General features: G+C 51.5%; 1 protein-coding gene across 3 annotated transcripts in view; it reads right to left on the reverse strand.

The window, feature by feature from the left end:
• Window positions 1-13,622, reverse strand: part of ARHGDIG (Rho GDP dissociation inhibitor gamma) — a 39,517-nt gene extending 25,895 nt beyond the window's left edge. Inside the window, exons 1-2 of one of the 3 annotated variants that reach the window (XM_090024797.1) lie at window positions 13,483-13,622; window positions 2,308-2,487 (exon numbers count right to left, since the gene is read on the reverse strand). In XM_090024797.1, coding sequence (XP_089880923.1) covers window positions 2,308-2,487; window positions 13,483-13,555 — 253 coding nt within the window. In that variant the 5' untranslated portion in view covers window positions 13,556-13,622. The other 2 variants (XM_090024796.1, XM_090024798.1) reach the window with 2 other exon arrangements.
• Between the last annotated feature and the right edge of the window lie 7,729 nt (window positions 13,623-21,351).

A 21,351-nucleotide genomic window follows, 5' to 3' on the forward strand; every position in this document is an offset into this window, starting at 1 on the left:
CTTGACGTTCCCCATGGTCCAGCGAAATACCAAAGCAAAGTGGGCATCCAGAAATTCGTTTTTTTCCTGAATGTTAGTTACCAGCTGTCCCAAGCTGTTAAGCAGCAGTCCCACACTTCCATTTGTTTTTCCTTCTGCTACCTACATACCTAAAGAAGGACTTCTTATTGTCCTTGACTCCCGCAGCTAACTTAAACTCAGTCACCACCTTGGCTTTCCTGATCATTTGCTGGCCACCAAAGTACAGTCCTCCTTGAGGACCGTCCCTAGCTTCTACTGTGCGTAAACCTCTTTTTTCTCTTTTAAGAGCACCACAATGTCCCTATTAAGCCAGGAGGGCTTCCCATCTCTCCTGCTAACCTTCCTCTTTGCAAGAACGGTGTTCTTTTGTGCTTCAAGGATCGTGTCCTTGAGCAACAACTACTCTTTGTGTACCCCATTTGCCTTCCCTTCCTTGGTCCCTCATCACCTCCCCTACTAATGCTCTGAGCCTGTCGAAGCCAGCATTCTTGAAGTCCAGGACTTCAATCCTGCTGGCTGATTTGTTGACCTTGCAGCAGACAGTGAACCTGATAATTTCATGGTCGCTGTTGCCCAGGTTACCCTCAATGTTCAAGCCACACACCAGATCATCTCCCTCGGCCAAGACCAGGTCCAGGAGAACGTTGCCTCTAGTTGGCCCTTACACTTCCTGGATCAGAAAAAGCTCCTCGATCACAGTCAGGAAACTGTGTGAATAATGTGACCTAGCCAAGTGTTCCTCCCAATCTACATCCGGGTAACTGAAGTCACCCATGACAACCAAGTCCCCTGTGCATGTGAGCTCCAGATCCAGCTGCTCCTGTTGCTTCAGTGGTCTGTAGTAAATGCCTACAGTTCGGTTTCTCTCACCTTGCCTCCTCCCCCTCCCCCTGTAACTTGACCCACAGGGTTTCAAGCTGCTTATCTTCGAAGCCAATGTCAGCCTCCAGACAGGTGTACTGCTCTCTCATGTACAGAGCTACCCCTCCACCTTTTCTCCCTACTCTGCCCCTTCGGTGCAAGGTGTAGCCCTCTATGGCTACGCACCAGTTGCGCAAGGAGTCCCACCAGGTCTCCATGATCCCTACCAGATCATATCACGCACTAGAGAACAGGAGGGCTAGCTCCTCCCGCTTATTCCCCATGCTCCTGGCATTAGACTAAAGGCAGCTGAGGCCCTCAATTGACACCCTCATTTTCCTGAGATGCTGTGAGAGAACTGTTTGGTTAGCATTCTCAGAAACAGTTGTGCTACGGTCCTCCACAAGGGAACTTTCCTGTGTGCCAGTCCCCAGGCATGCTCCACTTGGAGTTTTCCCATCCCCCAGCAAAGTCAGTTTAAAGCCCTGTCCAGTAGATCAGCCATCCTGGTTGGTGGTTCACTAGAGCCAGGAAACAGGGATTTATTTTAAGGATGCAGTGGCCACACTTGGTACTCCAGGATAAGAAGGCCACCCCACCTATACAGAAAAATGCAATTGCCTCAGCATATCTCAGAGGCACAGGTTTGCCTGTAATTTAAAAGGAAGTTGAGTCTCCATCAGCACCCCTCAGCCAGAGGGGAGGAGCCCTCCAGAGAGCATATGCCAAAGGAGAGAACAAGAAGCAGTGGTGGGGAAGTCCTCACACAGGAAACAGAAGCAGGCAGAGAAAGCCAGGCACCCATATGGGTCTGACAATGTAAGGCTAGCTGCAGTACATGTGCCAAGGCAGTGAATCCTTGTCCTTAGGAGCTCCCAGCGATGGCTTTCTCCATCGTTGTCACTTGGAATAAAATTTACAAGATTCCTCCATAAGTGTTACTATGGAAACTGCTGTGGCACACTAGTAACCAAGGTAACTGCAGTGCAGAGCTGACACCGGGCAGCTGTTACTGTTCAGAGTATGATGGGTGAGGCTACTAGTGTTCCCTATGTGAGTCTGGAGCAACTGATATCTCTGCAAAGAGTAGAGCAGGCTGAGCTGGCATTGTTCCCAACAGGAAAGATGGCACCTGCCCTCCCACACTCCCTGCTACTACAGCTAACATCCCACACCCCTGTGCCTCCTGAAGCAGGATCCACCTCCACCCCCACCTCTGCTTATCCTTCAAGCCTGAAGTTGGAAAGACCCAAGTGAAATATTTCCCAGACTGTCCCAGCCTTAGTGTCAGGCTCCAGATTATCAGCCACTTTACAGAAACAGAAGGGGAGGGGAAGGGGGTGGAGGGACTGAGCCTGAAGCTCCCCCTACCCCCATCCCAACCAGGCGCTCTTCCCTGGAGCCCCTGCTCCAGACATGCCTTACCAACAGCCACAGGAATGGGCCCCAGCAGTGCCTGCTTGTATTTGTTCAAGCTCTCATCATCCTGGTCCAGCTGCTGGATCTCTTGGAGGCTCTTCTTCTCTGGGGTCTTGTAAGCCAAGTGAACATCATCCACATCTTCCTCCAGGGACAGAGTCACCCCATCTTTGTCTGCCACAATGTCTGCAGGGAGAGAAAGTCAGTTAGAACAAGGAGGTACCCATAGATATAGACCATCCCCAGACTGGGCATGTAGACAGCTAAGAGAGACAGCCCCAGATAGGTGGGGGAGGGGGGAAATCAGGAAAGGGGCAGGGAGTGCAGGGTGTTTTTCCTACCCACTATAGGTCACTGGCAGCTTGCTGGGAGGCAGCCTGGGAGCAAGCATTGTGTGACAGGGAGAAAAGTAGTCCCAGGAGTCTCCAGGCTGTGAGGGAGCTGCCTCCACGAGCCTAGGGGCTAGAAATTTTTCCCTGCTCATATGCTGTTTCTGGTCTTTGCCTGCACTACAGAAATAAATAGTCACTCTGAGTACAACATGGAGGGCAAGGAGCTCTTCCTTCCATGCAGCATAAGTAGAAGGGCCTGCCTCACCCATCCCCAGGACCTGGAGCTCTCTTGAATTCCTGTTCCAGTTGCCTGAATGTCTGGGTACCACAGCTACAGCTGGACATTTCACAATCCACAATAGGAAGGTACCATCCTTGCCCATCTACAGTGAAGCACCTCCTGGCTGCACTCAAGCTAGCATCCAAGCCAAGTCCCCTACTAGCACCTCTTAGAGCTGCACTGGTTATTTCATCATTTGCTTCCAACTGTGAATGTGGCTCTGATGAATTCCTCAGCATCCTGTGTAATTATCCTAACACAAAGCAAGGAGGGGAGGAACAGGGAGCAGGAACCTCTTGAACCTGCAGCCCTGGGCAGACCCCTCCCAGCATACCCCAATAGGCAGCTGCCAGAGTCCCAAGATAGGGAACATGCACCCACTAGGGCAGAGCAGAGAGACCTGAAGGGCAGAGACTAGACATAGGCTGGGATGTGCACCCATGATGAAGGGTCTGGCAGCCCACACGGAGTACTCCTCTTCACTAGCTGCTGGCCCCAGGAACGGCCCTCTTAATTGGGACACGGGCCCAAGCAGAGCTAGAGGGAAGGCCAGATGAAGCCAGCTCCATGGATGGGTCATAAGTTGCCTTCCATTGTGGTCTTATCACTGCAGAGGGAGGGAACTCAATGCTATTTCCACCTCCACAACTCTGGGGAAAAAGAACCAGTGTAAGTCACTGGCTATGCACAAGACCCGTCTCCTAGGTCTTTGAGTCTCATATTAGAAGTGCCACAGCCCCCCAGAATGACAGCATGAGCCATATGTACCATGCCTCAGTACTGGAGATAGTTTGCTCAGTTACATGTACAGTCTTTTCATTGCTGGCCCTGCTGACCCCACTCCCAGCTCACTCACAGGAGGCTTTTGCCACAGGCAGCCCCACCCACAAGAGAGTTTACAGGACAAGTAATGCCTCACCAACACCTGTGCAACCCTAGCACTTTGATGTCACCAGGGTGATAGCACAGGCCACAGCAGCAGGGAGCTCATGGCCAAGGCTCAGGAGCCAGGTTGAACTGAGCTGTGGCTGCAGCTCAGGTAGACACACCTGAGCTTGCATGCAATACGGGGACCCATTGCTATCTAATCAGAGCAATATGGAGCTAAGCATGGAGCTCTGCCCAAGAGGTGACTGACCACCTCATGTGGTGTTGGCAACCTACACTAAGCTCCCTGCTGCCGTAATAATACGGCCATGATACAGCTAGCCAGAAATTAGCTGAGATGCATCTGTGAGGTGCAGTCACACGAGGACAGACGGTGTAGACACATCAACAGGAGTCCCTCTCCCCAGACTAGCAGAGGGTATATGCATCTCTCAGGGCTGTGCGTCTTTCAGTGGGCCCCAAGCATTGACCTGCCTTGCTGAAAAGTGAATGTTTGTCATACCAATGGATCCAGCTTGTACATAAATCAGAGAATCATAGAAAAATAGGGCTGGAATCAAAAGCGAAAAGGAGCTCACTTGTCTGTTCAAGACAGAATCACCACTAGCTGAATACCACACTCTTCTTTGGATTGGAAACTCAGAGGGAAGCAGCTGGGAACTGGCTCTGGGTTGGAGCTGGGCCTGGCACTAGGCTCTACAGGAGCCAGAAACACAAAGCCAGAGGTGCCAAGATGCCAAGTGAAGCAACCAGGTTCCAATCTAAGTGGCTGTTGGTTCCAGGGCTGGCAGCAGGCTCCAGGCAGAGGTCACCGAGGCGGCTCTGGAACCAGCAGACATGTACCTCACTGTCAGAGCCTGGCCCAGATCAGAGGCAGTGGAAGGCAGTTGGGAAGTTGTCAAGAAACAGACACACAACCTGGCCTGAGTACAATGGGAGGAAACACGCACGAGACTGGCATGAAAGAAGCCAGTGATGGTGGCTGGTGTTAGTTCAAAGATGGGGAAGGAATGGGATGGGTGCCAGGACCATGCAGGGGGCTGGTTCTAAGAGAATCCAACCCAAGTCACAAAGTTTGGCTGGGGAGGGGGGAAAAAAATATCAACCTGTAATTTGGCAGTTAGAAAGACACAGTCACTTGAATATATACATAAATAGATGAATAGCACTAACAAATTTCAAGCAATTCCAGTTTCCTCAAGAACCTCTTTAAGAACTGTTTGAAGAGGCTGGCAAATTGCTTCTGAAAACACCCAGGAGTGTTTCTGATTCCAAACTAAATGACTCAGAACTTCTGGCCCAGGACAGCCTGCCCTCCCCAGCCCGACCAGCTCCAAGGGATCATGCACATCTTGCACCTGCTTTGCCAAGCTAAGCCAAAAGTTGCAAGTCTCTTTTTTCCAAATGCCTAAAATGTAACTGTGCATACAAAACTTTGAGGCCAAGTTCTGATTTCCAGATGGATGGCATTCCCTTCTACATCCTCAGAAGGCTCTGTCCTTGCTAGCATATCTGAGCCAACTCAGAGTAGAGGTTGTATCTCAGCAGGATGCTCATTCTGAAGCCTAGTAATTATATTGCATTTATCATCACTATTCTTTCACGGATCATTTGAGCAGAAGAATTTAGGTGCATACAATGATAGGTCTTGGGGATGGATGGCAGCAGTGTACAGCAGCAAGGAACTACAACATGCAAAGGGGGAGTTAAATGATTGCAGTGCAAACCCCACCGCAGAGCACAGCTTCAAAACCCAAACATTCAAAAATCATGGCCTGAGCCCCCTCCCCTTCATCCCCCCTCCCCCCCCACACACTCTGCCCCAAGTAAATCACGGGTTTTATAAAGGTTGGGTTTTGTTTTACCTTCTGGACAAACACACTTAGATCAGTTTTCAGCCTTAGAAACTGACTCTTCAAATGCAAACTGTGATTCCCACCCAATCACATGGTTTGAGGAGTTAGGGCTTTCAGAGACATCTTCACACTGAAAACATTATCAGCATTATTCAGAGATCCTGGTTTTCTCTGTTAAAACATCCAAAATTGTTTGATTAAAGAAAATCCAAAAAATCTCATATTAGAAACCGCAAAATGTGTATTTTTACACGATCTAAAAGAAATGCCATTATGTATGTATATATGGGTAGCAGCTGAAAATAAAGATTTATTGATATACAGTATAACCTCATAAATCCGGCATGCTTGGGACTGAACACCTGCTGGAAATTTGAAGATTCTGGATTTTGAATCTGGAGCGACCGCTGGTCGCGGAGTGCGGCGGGGGGTAGCAATGGCAGCACACGGAGCAGGAACGCAGGGTGATGGATAGTGGCAGCAGCTGCCACGTGCAAGCTGCCGCCTCTTCTGCTCCGAGACCAGCCACTGATACTCCCTGATGTAATGTATTTTTTTTAAAAAGTGCCGCACTTTTGAGAATTCCACATTTTTTCGATCTGTATTTACAATTTTAAAGCAGTCTGGAAGCCTACCACTGCCTCAATCATTATAACACAAGAAATTCTATATACCTATATATTTTGGCATTTGATTTTGGTTCTTTTAATCATGAAAAATCAGAGCTCCTCCTGCCAAGCCAGCAGCAGCAGCAGGGCCAACGCTGAGAGCCCTGCACCAGCCATGCTGTCATGGTTGCCAAGGTAAGGCGCTGCAGTGGTGCAGAGTGGTGCCCCTGCTGCTGCTGCTGCAGCCAGATGAGCAGGGAATGCCTCGCCTTAATGACCACAGTAGCACGGTGCACCCAGCAGCAGCAGTGGTAGTGGCAGCATCAAGCCTCCCTGCCCTGCCGCATTCCACTCTCCCATGGCAAGTCCCACCCACTGGGCCACAGAGGCAGTTCCTGTCTGGTGCCAGTCCAGCCAGGCTGCAACCCCATATTCTACAGTGGGTGCAGGAATCTGGGGGGGGCACATGCCCCCCAACACATCACCAATGGGCCTGAGCTCTCCCCATGGATGTGCAGCGGCAGGAAGCTCCCCCACTCCTCCCCCAGATGAGCTGTTTGGCCAGACTGTGCATTCCTGCCTGCTCCAGCCCTGGTCCCTGTCCCAGGCACTGCCCCAGCCATCAATCCTGCCCCACTCCCTCCCTCACTGTGTACACTTAGTGCAAGCCACCACCATCACCTCAATCTCCTCACATCACCTATGCCCCCCTCCATAGACTCACCCAAAGGCAGCTGCAGGAGTTGCTCTCCATCACACTGCCCAGCTGTATTGCCAGCCATGTGCATATGTGTCATGCACATGCACATGGCTCCCTGCCTGACTGCCCTCCTCCTACTCCCCCAAGGCCCAAGCAGTCCCCTTTAAGCTGGTTCTCTGCCAGCCTGCCAGAGGAAACCTGTCGTTTCTCAGGTTTTTCTCCTTTAAAGAAGAAAATCTGAGTTTTTCCACAGGACACAGAAAATCTGGATCCCTGATTATCAGAAACAGGTAGGGAGGGGACTGCTCACTTCAACAGCAGTAGTTTTCTGTCTTGTTGCTAGACTCAAGACAACTGGCCTGGAATTGACCTACCACCCACCACTGCATCCCAAGCACAGTGAGGATTTGTTTGGGGTAAGCTCAGCAGGGGTGAAGACAGAGAGGCCACACTTCAGCTGGTAGCCCTTTGTGCACCAAGAGCACAGCGCAGCCAGCAGCACCAATACTTCTATAAGGATACTGCCCTGACCAGGAAGGGCACCAGTGTCTACACATCCCACTCCCACTTTAGCCTCCCAGAAATGGGACACACCTCTGCTGACCACTGACAAGAAGCCTCCTCACTCACTTCCCCATGAGATCTCTGGCCTTTGTAACCCACAGAGGAAAGTAATTCCCTTGGATCCCCAGCAGTCAATTTCACAAGCAGCTGGAAAGCTGTCACTGTGGGAGCATAGTAGTGACATGCATGGTCTCTAATGAAAAGGCTCCTGCAGGCCCTCACATGCTGCACAGCCTGTTGCTCCAGCAGGATGCCATTAATGGTAGCTCTGCAGGGCGCACCGCTTGCTGACAATAGTTCTGTCTCTGCCGCAGGGGCTTCTTCAGTTCCCAGCATGAAGGCAGAGTCTGGCTTGCCTTCAGGCTTTTGGATGAGCAGAGACCAAAACTGTCCTAGCCAGTGACCTCCCAGTTCCCATGTCAGACATCCTATGACCCAGGATGTGGGGAAAAAAGTCCATTTGCCATTCCAGGCTGGGATTGGTGGTTCTACTTGCTTGTGGGGGAAGGTTAGGCACTGTGCCATGCCAAGGTATAGGGCTGTGCTTCATGGAGTACCAAGAGTAAAAGAGCAGCAACAGCAAAGCCAAACCCATTTCCTCTGTGAACTGACAGGACCCTCTGCACAGGCCCAGGCCTTACAGCCTGGCAAATGTAACTGGCACAGGCTTGTGCTGGCAAGCATCATCTCCAAGGCTCCTTCCTGCATCCTGCTTCAGAAAACAAGTACAAGTTCAGAAAACAGCCCTGTGCATCAAGAGAGCAAAGCAACCTGACAGAGCTCTGGGGAGCCAGTGGTATGCAGCAGGGGCACAAGGGAATGCTTTGAGACACCCCACAGCAGAATGAGGGCCAGCCCCAGCCTGACCTTCAGAGTTATACCAATGCCAGATTCAGCTTGGCCCCATCTCTGGACTTCCACAGTGACAAATATTAATGAACATATGGGTCCAGTTTTTAAAAACATTCAGGCCCAAGGTATGCCCCGCCCCCTCCCGCTCCCACCAGGGAACTCCCCATATTGAAGGAGCCATTTCTTCAGGTCCTCTAACATTGTAGTATCCAAGCATCTTGCACCAGCTGGCTTTCTGCTCTTACTCAGGGCCTCTGGACACAGAGACAGGGCATAGCGCAGTATGCCCCAGCAAGGACCCTTCTCTGCCTCTGACAAGCCCCTGGGACCCACAAGCCTATTCAGCCCCTGGACCTACATTGCAAGGGTAGCTGGAAAGCAGGTGGACACACTTAGCAACACTTCTTTTCTGACAACATGTGCTAGAGAAGCACTGGACAGCAATAACACCACCTCTGGCCAGCCATTAAGGCAATTCTAGGGAATATTTTATGTCCAGTTAGCCTTTTACCTAACGCAGCTGACCAACAGTTGAAGGCTGTTTAGGTATAGACGCATACTTTTGGAGCCATTTCAAAAGGGAAACATTTTGAAAGGAGTGAGCAGCAGCAGTTATGTTCTAGTAGTACTGTGGACAATGCAAGAGCATTACAAATGCTCCAGCTCTCTGGATGAAGTAGTGTTAAGCTGAAGCAATTTAGCTACATTTATATCATTGCTAGCTTGTCCACAGTAATCTTCAGAACTAGAGGTGCACCAATACATCAGTCCGATATTGGATTGGTACCAATATAAAGAAAACTGGCTGTATCAGAAATCGGCCTGATAAGGCCAATAATTTGGCTGATAAATGCCCCTGCCTGATTGCAGTCGCAGCACAGCATCCAGGCAGCAAGAATCACAGCCAGAAGGCTGAAGAGCACATGCAGCTGGTAAGTCCGTTGTGGTGGAAGGGGAAGGGGGAGGGAAGGAACATGGGGATCAATGCACCCTACGGTGAGGGAGGGAGGGGGCAGGGGCAGGGGAGGTAAGGGACAGAGCTGCAGCTTGTCAGGAGGGTGTGGCTCCTGCCACTGCGCTGTAGCCCCACTCCCAGTACCGCCCCACCTCCACCCCCATGCATGACAACTTAACCTGCCGGCAGCGCTGTAAAGACCTGATTTTACAGGGTCTTGGAGGTGATTGTAAAATTGGGACAGCATTTTCCTCCAGAGGCTTCTACTCCTGCACATGCCAGGGTGTTGGTCATGTGCCCTGCTAAACTCTGCCATTTCAATGCCGGATGGAACTGAAACAGTGCTAGCATGTTCTTTGCTCCACTGCTGCCTCTTAAATACAGCCCAGGGTGAAAGGGCTCAAATACTGAGCACTGCTATCTCCTCTCCATCCTCCTTTAATAACAAAGAGGGGCAAGTATACAGACACATGCAGGGGAGCAAGGCCAGTGCTGCTGACTCTCAGGCCTAGTGCCCTTCCTAAAGCCCCAGCATCTGGAGTCAGGTGATGAGATGAGAAGTCTGTCTCTCCTTAAAACAAATACATATTTCCAGCCCTCCCGCTAACTTAGACAAGCTGGGAACCGTGACCTGAATATGACTAGAGTCCAGAAGCAGAAAGCCCCACATAAGAATCCAATCTCTACTGTGTTTAAACCTCATGATTTCGGGGGTGAAGCTCATGATTTCTGGACCTACCGTGTCATCCATGAGTGTGGGGACAGGTGCAAGCAGATCTGGTCAAATGGTGCTAAGTAAATACTGGGTGGAGCAGCCCTCTGGCTTAGTCCCATGTGATCATCCACTGCATGTGCAAGAAAAGAGCCATCTAATGCAGGGGCTCAGGCCCAACACCTGCCCCATGTGTTGCCTAAGGAGCACAGGCCAGGTCAGAACATGCAGGAAGTTCTGCTCCTGGATAGGGAAAAAGTCAAGCTAAAGCCCTCTCACTCTTGCCCCTCCATCAGCAAACTGCTGCTGCAGCCGGTTGCCATGTGGCTCCAATACCACCGTGAGGCTAGGCAAGGGGTCCATGGGTGGGGGACTGTCTCTCTACTGGCCCAGCACATGCAGGAATGGAGCTGGCTGGTTCCTCATGCCTGGCCAGCAGTCCTGACCCAAAAAACATTAAGACCAAGCAAGGCAGCCATGGGGCTGGGTGTCATCCCCCACTCTACACTGTTGCAAAGTGGTGCACAAAGGGCTGGCATGCTGAGAGAGGCTGGAGTGGCGGCAATGGGCTTACTGAGTCTAGGTGTCACAAAGACAAAGCAGTGGCAGCCGTGGCACCACAGTACATACTGGCATCCTCCCTGCTTAGTATATGCGAATGACCAGGACATGGAGACAGCAAACCAGAGAGGGAAGACTGGGGGATGCCAACAAGTCTGCTGCAAGGGAACACTCCTGCCAGCCCCCTCCCCCAACAAATGCCCAGGCCCCGCCTGCACAGTTAAGACAACACCCACTGCTTGATGGCTGAGCCTACTCTCACTCACCCTGCTGTAAATCAGGGGCAATGCCACTCAGAAACAAGCAACTGTCCCATGTGCAACACAGGAAAAGAGGGACTGGCTCCCTGCTGGCTAATGGGATGGGCAGACCCCTGAGGCAAGCAACAGAAATCCATCTAGATTTGCAGAGGGGCCATCAGAAAGGAACTACCTCAACTCTGGCAGCCATAACTGTACAGACAGAATCAGCTTTGCTGTTTGCACTTGTTCACTTTGTCCCTGCACCTAGATCATTAAACTGCCAAAGCTCCCTTTACCTTGTAGGTGACTCATTTCAGCAGCACGGAAGCACCTGGGGCACTACATGGGGGAGCTCTCCAGGGGTGCATCTGGGAACCTACAAGGGCCAAACAGAACAGCAGCCCCAGGTGCTAAATTACTACAAGCAGGACATAATTGTTACACTAAGGAGAGAGACCAGCTGAGACAACTAGCCAGGGACAATGTGGGTCTGCCAAGCTGATTACACTATCCATTCTGCCGATGCTCTTCAATGTGGATTTGCATCTCCCCTGCTATTCTACCCTAGCCTCTTCCACACAGCTCAGCTGATGACCCCCAATCCTGAGCCACAGTCCTGCTGTTATTCCAGCCCTGGGTTCCCTAGGATGGTGTCAGTGCCCCTCAAGCATGCACTACAGACTGGCTGCTATTCAAGTTCTGAGGTCCCAGCCTACTTGGGAAGCTCTGCCAGCTTACTTCCATCTTAACCACAGTGTGTCAGTCCTCTTAGGTATTTCTCACATGCAGCCTGCCAGCCATGCCCAGTTATGTTTTGTCCAAAGCTGAGTACCCAAATCCTTCAGAAAAGTTTTGGAATTGCCATCCCTAACTATTAAACCAGCTCCTCAGGCATGCAGACAGCATAGGGCTGACTGTGTCTCAGGCAGCAGTATTCTGCAGACTCGTCTGGCTGGGTGCTGGGTACAAACCACTTGCACCAGTTTCTCCCCTCAGATGGTAGCAAGCTGCTGCTCCCTCCCAGAGGCTGAGCCTTCTTTCTGCCAACATCCTCTCACTAGCAACAGGAAAGGATAAAACAGTTTGGATATGACCCCCCCTGATCATTTACCTGAGACCCCACCCAGCCTGATGGCCAGAAAGGACAGTCCAGGGGCTTGGGGCTGGGTTCCTTCCAAGAGCCACTGTTCCTGGCACAAGGATGGACACAGGCATGGGCAAACCAGTAGGCCAACAGGGGCCTGGATAGAAAGGAGATGGGGGGCCTGTTAAAGCACTAATATAATCTGGAACCCCACAAAACTCACACACCAGCGCTCTGCAGCTGGCAGGCCCTGGACCCTGGATCTCACCTGCCCTCTCCCCACTGGGTACTCTCTGGCATGAGAAACTGCACAGTTGGGCAAAACATGGGAAACTGCTGGGACAGATCAGGGAGTCTCAGATCAGGGAAGGCAAGCACCGGGCATTAGCACACACCTAAGCCTTCAGCTGTGCTTTATGTGATTCGCTTCTTTATGTAGTCCCAAAGGTCTGTCTGGAGTTTAACACTAGACTGCCCTGTTTACCCTAGAAGATGTTGTGGGTGCCAGAGAACCAGTATGGCTTCCACTGTCCACATCCCCAAAACATAAACTCCAACAGCGTATCTGCACCACCAGACAGAAGATCCCACAAGGACTATCACTCAGCCTGTGCAATTTCCGCTGTGGCAATTAATATTCCCATCAGACAGCTGGGAAGGAGCAGAAAGATCCACCATGCCAACAAAGCTCAATTTCACCTGCTCTTCTCATTCCAGGAGGGTCCTCCTCTTGTCCTGGTGACAAATATTTAGCAGAATTTTCTGGAATCTGATAGGGCCCTGCCACGAACACTTCTGCTATGGCCTTGAAATTGTGATGTCAGGGCTATCAACCATGCCTGTGCTTTAGCACCCAGCCACCCCAGAACAGAGGCACCAGGAGATTCCTCTTACCCCAGTTATAGTGTAGGCATAGAAACCTACCCCTGCTCCAGGTTGGCAGGGACCCACATCCCTCCAACCCACCCAGTGGGTAACAGGGGCCACTGAGAGCAGCCCCTTGCTGAACCAGCACAGAGGCTGCCATTCAACATAAGGAAGGAGCCTGTAGTGCATGGATCAGAGGAAGCCCCATGCACCTCAGGACTTTCACACACACAGCCTGGCCTCCATCAGCACCCAGACACCAGGTGGAAAGCATGGCCTGGCCGGCAAGCCCTGCAGAAGCCCACCCCTACCCCAGAGCAGCCCCAGCACAACCCCATGCTGGTTAGGGAGCCACAGTCCCTGGGCCCCTTGGCTGAGCCTGTAGCAAAGGGGCTTTTCAGCGGAGGGGTTCAGGAAGGAGCCGCCTGTACGCCGAGAGAGACCCTCCATTCCCCCGCCGCCACCTTCCGACCCCGGTCTCTGAAGTGACCTCATATGGCTGGTGGCCGTCTTCCCGCGAAAACGACTGTGACGCCACACCTGCTCCTCAAACCTCACACATGCTGTAGCCCCGGCGCAGCCCAGGCCGCCGCCGCGGCAGAGCCCCGCCCGCCGCACGGGGAAGCGGCGCCCCGGCCTCGACGCCCGGCCCGGGCAGCGGCGCCGCGCCCCCCGCTCACCTCGATAGCACAGCGCCAGCCAGAGCAGCTCCAGCAGCTGCCCGCCGAACTCGCACGCGTCCCGGCCCAGCATGGTGCTGCCCAGGGCCGCGCCCGGCGCCGGCGGCAGCGCTCAGCAGCCCATGCGAGCCCGGCGCGCGGAGCCGGGCTGCGCCGACGCAGCGGCGGCGGCGGCGGCGGCGGCGGGGGCGGGCCCGGAGCCCCAGGCCGCAGACGCAATGGGCTCGCTGGTCGCCCCGCCCCCCGGCGCCGCGCGCCCCCCGCCCCGCGCTCAGCAGCCGCCGCAGCGCGGTGAGCTCATCGCTGCCGCGGCCCCCAAAGCCTGGGAAAGACCTTCGGGTGGGTGCTCCCGCCCTCGGGCTTTGCCGCCCTGGCCGGGCGTCCTCAAGGCGCCGGAGCCTGGAGTCAAGCGAGTGCCCGGCCTGCTGCCGTCGCGGCGACAAAGCGCCGGCACCCTGCAGGGCGCGGCCCCAAGCAGCCCGGGGTGCCCGCACCAAGCAGCCGCAGGGCGCCTGAGGGAGGGCCGCGGCTGCCTGGTGCCCCCACGGGTAGCCTCCAGCTGCGGTAACCTAAGATGCCAGCCCAGCACAGGGCTCCTCCTACGTGCCACGCGCCGGGAGAAGGCAAGGACCAGCCCCCAATTGAGTCCCGTCGTTGAAACTCCCCTGCTGGAGGGCTGGGAAGGGCAGGCTGGTGCCGTCGCCTGCTGGCACTGAGGCATTCTGCATGCGGCCTGCAGACACGGGGCCAGCGCCTCCATCTGCAGGCGGAGCACCGACCTACACCTGCTGGGATCTGGCCCACGCTGGGTGGCCAGAGCAGCCTTGCTTTGCATCTCTCCCCCCTCCCGCCGGTGCTCAGCGGTGGAGCTCAGAAGAGAAGTCTCCCCAGGATCTGGACTGCCTCTTAAGACAAGATGAGACATGACTAGGCACCACACCAGTTGAGGCTCATGCAGGGGCCTGTGCCTCCGTGAGCAGCCGGGGAATCTGAGAGGGTTAGATGGTTCTGAACTGGGTGGGGACAGAGACAGCAGCATCAGGGCCAGTTGATGCTAGTGCGTGCTGGCTTAGGGTGAAGCAATGAAGGGACTGCAGGGGGACAAATTTGGGAGTCTCTGAGTCAACCCCTTGGAAAAGAAAATCAGTCAGTGAGCAGGAACAGGAGAGCAGCAAGTAAACCATGGAGGCCCTCATTTCCCACTCTTCTTTAGGGATTGCACTGCTCCCTAGCTCCCAGCCCATGTCCCTCTGATCTGGGTAGACTGAGCTTGTTGGGACAGAAGCCACTCTCACTAAAGACAGCACACTAACCTGATAACCTATACTTAGAGCTGGGTGGAAAATAAGGAAAAAATCTAGTTCAAGTTGAACCAAAATGGAGTTTTTCAGGTTTTGTGGAAAAAAATGGAAAAATAAAACAAGCTGTTTTGAGATTTCCCCAGACATTTTGTTTGTGCAAACAGAAACATTTTATTTCCTTTTTTAGGGTTATTAATCCTTTTAATACTTTTAAATATTGATCATTTTAAACCAAAACATGCTTTTTGAAAAGAGAAATTGAGAAGCTGTATTTTGAAAATGCCAAAAATTGTTTTCCAAATTGTATTTCCCATTTTTGCTTTAAACTATTTTCCAAATTAAATCTGAATTCATAGATATTTTGTCTTCCCTTGAAGCTCCATTTTTGTTGACTTACTATTTGACAAAAATGTTTTGCCCACCTATAATGAGTGCTGAGCATATGAGCCCCATTTCTCAATGAGCTGCAAAGTACCCCCAACACAACCCAAATCCTAATATCAAACACTAAAACACAAAGTGCAATGACTTGTTCATCATCAGAAATCTAGTGCAGGAGGCACCAGTGCCATGAGGTATGGTAGATCTATTCAAAGCCATCCATGTCCTGGGTGTGCAGGGGATACTGTTTAGAGCTATTAGATCAGACTCTCTGCAGATACAAGCACACCTATCTGCATTAGTGACAATCACGTGTTTCTAAAACTTATTTGACCATCACAATGCTAGAAACAACAGGTTTGTTTTCAGTGAAAGTTGTAATTATGGAGTCAGTTCTGTGACATGCTATGGCGCTCCACAGTGAACTCTTACTTGCTTATAATGTTTACTAACTTCTGTCCAGGCTGAAATGTTTCCATGCTTGCATTCTAACAGTGGGATAACTTGGAGCAAGGCTCATTTCTGAGAATGAGGTTAGTGAACAGTAGAGAATTTTACCAATGTCACAAAAGACATTCTGACTTCTTTGTTTCAAATACCTCCTCCAGACTTTGGATCAGGAGGTTGGCAGGAGACTGGTCAGGGCATTTGTCAGGTAATTTTGATATTCCCCAGTACAATCTGTCCAGATTCAGACAACTTAGAAGCTATTTTAACTTGCACAGCAGAACTTGTTGATTGTTTGAATATTCTAACTGTACTGCTTATGCTTCACTGAACCTCCTACATCAAACATGAGGGACTTTTTATATTTCAGCCCAAAGGCAATTAAATTCCAATTCCATGGATACCGAACTTAGTATCCATGTCTATCAATACCCTTTGTGCAAGTCCCATCCCCTGGGAATTCAGATGTTTGTCCCATCCTTCTCAAACTTGATCTGAGCAAAAAGGTTGAGACTACAACTCTGGGTGCCATGACTACAGTATTCCAGGATCTCCTCCGTAGCCAGCAGACAAACTTTCCCCTTTCACTGAGCAGTGTTAATAGTTCTGAGTGTATCCCTTTCATCAAGGGCCCAAACTCCTACCTCAGAAGGCAGTTGTGAATCATTACCAAGGATTCAAAGGACTGCCCAAAGCATTCTGGCCGGCCCAGGACAAGAATGTGTGTGCCAGCAAGCTAACTACACAGCCCTAGAGATTAACACTGCCAATTCTGCAGGCTCTAGCATCTGCAAGATAGGGTACCTCGAGTATTTCTACTGTCACCTGTTATCTAGATTACAGATAAAATAACCTTGTGGGTAGGCTACCAAAACTTTTATTTGTTTGTACTTTAAAACATGAAAACAAGGATTTTCCCAAGGTCTATCTGCCTACCCATGACAGCACAACCTAGATTCTCACCTATGGTGAGACTTAAGAGGTGGGGGGAGGGTGGCAAACATATTGGTGGCAGGTCTTTTTGAATTTGCTTATGTCTCTAAAATTTCCCTCCAGCCTGCCAGCCTGTGCCCAGTATTTATAGATGGCTGGTCCTAATAGTCTAATAAATGATCTCTGATTGGTTTTATTTAAAATGTCTTTGTTTCACTGAAACTTTTGGAACTGGACTAAACCAGATCTCTTATGGACTTGGAAAGTGTCAATTAGTTGGGATTTATATCCTTGGGAAAGAAAGAGGGAGGGTTTCTTATCTGCTCTCCTTCCCCACTGTAGAGTGCTACTCAACACTGGCCTGTTTCTTCTTTACCATAGTTTATGGTCTTTTCTGACAAGGCTGTTTTTGTTTTTACAAATTATCTTAACAAAAATGTATCTGTTATAGTGTGAGGGGCTAGCTGTCAGTGACTTAGTCCAGGGGTTTTGAAAGATGATCGGAGGGCCTGGGATTCCCTTTCCTCACCAATGAGATGCCAGAGACTCACCCTCCATGTCCCCTGATTGGTCACTTGGGTCACCTGGAGGGGGATAAAAGGGGTAGCGCAGCTGACTCAGGGGAGACCAGCGAGGGACCACAAGGAAGAAGTTTCAAAGAGCTGGGCCAGTGGGGTGGGAGCAGTTGCCCCTGCCCCAGAAGCACCTGGAGGAGTGAGACCTGCAGGCAGCAGTTGGACCCACAGCAGCGCGGTGTGCAGCCGGCAGGAGAGGCTCCCTGCTGGGCTCCAGGATCCCCTACGAGAGGCTGTGCCCACTAGAAGAGGCTCCACACCTCCAGCAAGGACCTGAGCCTCGACCTGAAAGGTTCCCAGCTCTGCTTCCAGCTCCTCCAATATGAGGCCAGGCAGCTTGACATGAGGCCAGGGCTCCTGGAAGGCCAAGACCCCTGGCAGCTTGGAGCAGTGCCAGCACCGGTGGCTGTGTGGTAGAGTTTCTGTCTTTCATGGGGGTGAGCTGAGGTCAAGTCACAGCTGGGGTGAGTGAAGTAACAGGGAGAAATTCTTGTTGCAGTGGAAAGGGGTCATTGTGTTTTCCTCCTTTCTGTGCTTCCAGGTACCTAGGCCCTATATTCCTTGTCATCTGACATTTTGTATTTTGTGTCTTTTATATTTCACCAACCAGTACTGTTTGTTCTGCTGTTTGTGTTTTATATTTTGTTAACCCTGTCTTTTGTCAACTAGATGAATATGTCTATGATTGTAAGTGTCTACCCCTTGTTGAATCCTGCCCCCTCAGAGCATTGTAGCGTCCCCTATACCCCCTGGTTTATACTGGTTATGTTCCCAGTACTGTTCTCTCATTAAAAGATACATGGTTCAGTCCCCATTGGTGGTCTGGCTCTGCTCTGTAGGGGGAGGAGAGTCCCTACACCTCCCACAGTGTTTTAGCACCTGCTTTGATTCCTTCAATCGGAGAAGGGGTACCTCTTGGAGTACCGCCCGGGTTACAATAGCAAAATGACATACAATATATTTGGCTATATCAATCACTACTAATATTTTAAGATGAACTTTTAAGATTGTATATTTGGATTATTTAATGTATGGTTTTCCCTTATCTCCTTTCAGGCTTTATAGTTTTCATAGATTTCATAGACATCAGGGCTGGAAGGGACCTCGGGAGATCATAGAGTCCAGCCCCCTGCCCAAAGGGCAGGAAGTCAGCTGGGGTCATAGGATCCCAGCAAGATAAGCATCCAATTTACTCTTGAAGGTGTTCAATGTAGGTGCTTGAACCACCTCCGCTGGCAGACTGTTCCAGACCGTGGGGGCTCGGACAGTAAAGAAATTCTTCCTTATGTCCAGCCTGAAACGGTCTTGCAGGAGTTTGTGACCGTTCGACCTAGTCATCCCTTGGGGCGCTCTGGTGAACAAACGTTCCCCCAGATCCTGGTGGTCACCCTTGATAAACTTATAGGTTGCCATCAGATCACCCCTGAGCCTACGCTTTTCCAGGCTAAAGAGTCCCATGTCTCTCAGCCTATCATCGTAAGATCTGTTTTCCTGACCTTTGATCATGCGCGTGGCTCTCCTCTGGACTCTCTCAAGCTTCTCCACATCCTTTTTGAATTGTGGAGCCCAAAACTGGATGCAGTACTCCAGCTGTGGCCTCACCAAGGCCGAGTACAAGGGGAGAATGACGTCCCGGGATTTGCTCGAGAAGCATCTATGGATGCAAGCCAGCGTTTTGGTCGCTTTACTAGCTGCAGCATCGCATTGCAGGCTCATGTTCATCTTGTGGTCAATGATGACCCCCAAGTCTTTTTCTTCTGTAGTGCTATCCAACGTAGCACTGCCGAGCCTATAAGGATGCTGCAGGTTTTTCCTCCCAAGGTGGAGAAACTTGCATTTTTCGGTGTTAAACACCATGAGGTTCTCGTCTGCCCATTTGCTGAGCTTGTCCAGGTCAGCCTGGATCACCCGCCTATCTTCTGGCGTGGATGCTTTGCCCCAAAGTTCGGTGTCATCAGCAAACTTGGCCAGTCCACTCCTGACTCCAATGTCCACCTCATTAATGTAGATGTTGAACAGTATGGGTCCAAGGACAGAGCCTTGAGGGACCCCACTGGTCACAGGGCACCACGATGAGTGACTGCCATCAATTACAACCCTCTGGGTCCAGCCACGGAGCCAATTTCCCACCCAGCGGATCATGGTGGAGCCAAGGCCGCGACTGGCCAGTTTGGCCAAGAGGTGATCATGGAATACCAGATCAAAAGCTTTTTTGAAGTCAAGATATATGACATCAATCTCTTCTCCCTCGTCCAGGTGATAGGTCACCGGGTCATAGAAGGAAATGAGATTAGTCAAACAAGACCTACCCGCAACAAACCCGTGCTGGCTATCCCTTAGGATGTTAGCCTGGGCCAGTCCCTCAAGGATGGCCTCCTTAATAAACTTTTCTAAGATCTTCCCCAGGATAGAAGTCAGGCTAATGGGCCTGTAGTTAGCCAGATCCACTCTGCTCCCTTTCTTGAAGATCGACACCACATTGGCCTTCTTCCAGTCTTCAGGCACTACACCAGAGCGCCACGAGTTTTCAAAGATCCATGCCAGGGGCTGGGCTATGATGCTCGCCAGCTCCTTGAGTACCCTGGGGTGCAGATTGTCAGGGCCAGCTTTATGCTTTGTTTAATTGTGTTTGATGGTTTCCTTTACTTTGCTGACCAAGCTAGTTGTCACATCTGCAAAAGGTCATACTACAGTCACTCAAAAACAGACTTTGGGGCCTTCATTTTAGCCACAGTTCTGCAGCTTAGCTTAGACTCCTTGCAAATGCCCACAGCTGACAACACACCACCCCAAAAAAGCTTCATCAATGAATGAGCACTATGCATACTATGCATAATGACAGCTAGAACCTAGCTTCCTGCTTTAACTCACTAGAGCAAGGATGTCAAATTTATCTGGCCATGGAGGGTGGATGAGTGGTGTGGGACTGGTTCATGGGCTGGTTGAACAGCTTAGGGACAGCTGCACAGTTCAGATAGGATCCATAGACACCCTCCCCCCATCCATCCACATGCTGGATCCAGCACCCACTTTATCCAGTCCAAGGCTGTGTCGCATGTGGCACCTACTCAAGCTGATCCAGGACTGCACTGCACACAGCTCCTGCCTCAGACCAGCTGGAGCAGGTGCCACATGTGACACAGTCCAACACTGGCTGGAGCAGGTGCCATGTGCTGCTCCCAACCTGCACCAGCCAGAGTGGGTACCACATGTGAAGCAACCCTTGGTCAGCCGGAGTAGGTGCTGAGGCCCTGGATCCAATCCAGTGTGTAACTGGGGGGGAGGGGGGATGCTGAACTTGTCCTGTGTGTGTACTGCATGCAGCATGGGTCCCAGAGCAGGCACTAAGGGTTTCCCATGCCCTGTGCATGCTGCATTGTGGCATGTGGGTCAACTCAAGGCCCAGGGGCAGCGCTGGGGGCTGGACAATGAGGCTGTGCTCACAGGCCATATCTTTGACACCTGTGCATTAGAGACCATAAGCACTAGACTAAGGACAGTACTTAGAACCAAGAGCACAACTCAGAAATCTTGATTGTCAGCACTCCACTGAGGGCTCAGAGGCAACGTGGGTGCCACGGTCCCCTCTGGTGGAGGGTGCACACAGACCACAGCTGTGCAGTACAGGGTTTGGCAACCTATGCACAGGTCAGCTCTGGCCCATATAGAGACGATCCAACCCATGGCAGCTTGGGGAGTCTACAGCCGCTGCAGCCAACTCAATACCAGAGGACTTGCTCTTCTAGTAGAGTGGATAGAAAGTTGGATCATCAGGGTCAATGCGTAGTGATCAATGGCACAATGTCTAGTTGGCAGTAGGGCTGTGCGAGTCTTCGGATCCTGCTTTGCATACAGAGCTGCCTCGGATGCTTTGGCGTCCGAAGAGGCGTGTCTGGATTGAAGCGGGGTCCCAACAATGGTATCTGGAGTGGGTTGGGGACATCTGAAGTGCTTTGGATCTGCTTTGGATGCTTCAGACCCACTTCGGCCATTTTGAGGCACAATTAGAAGAGGGAGGGTGAGCAGGGGAGGGACGGAGAGGGGGAGGGAGGGGGAGCCGGAGGGAAGACCAACCTCTGTAGGTAGCCAGTGAGAAGGATTTCTCCCTGGCTACATTTCTAATGGCAGCGTCTGTGGGGTGGGACTAGAAACAGCATAAGAGCCTGTTTCCAGCCTTTCTGTGCCTTTTGCAGCTCATTCCCTGCCAGCGCTTCTCCAACTATCCTCCTCAG

The sequence above is a fragment of the Crocodylus siamensis genome, chromosome 12 (assembly GCF_052110815.1).
Source record: "Crocodylus siamensis isolate JL-2025a chromosome 12, ASM5211081v1, whole genome shotgun sequence".
Lineage (NCBI taxonomy): Eukaryota > Metazoa > Chordata > Crocodylia > Crocodylidae > Crocodylus > Crocodylus siamensis.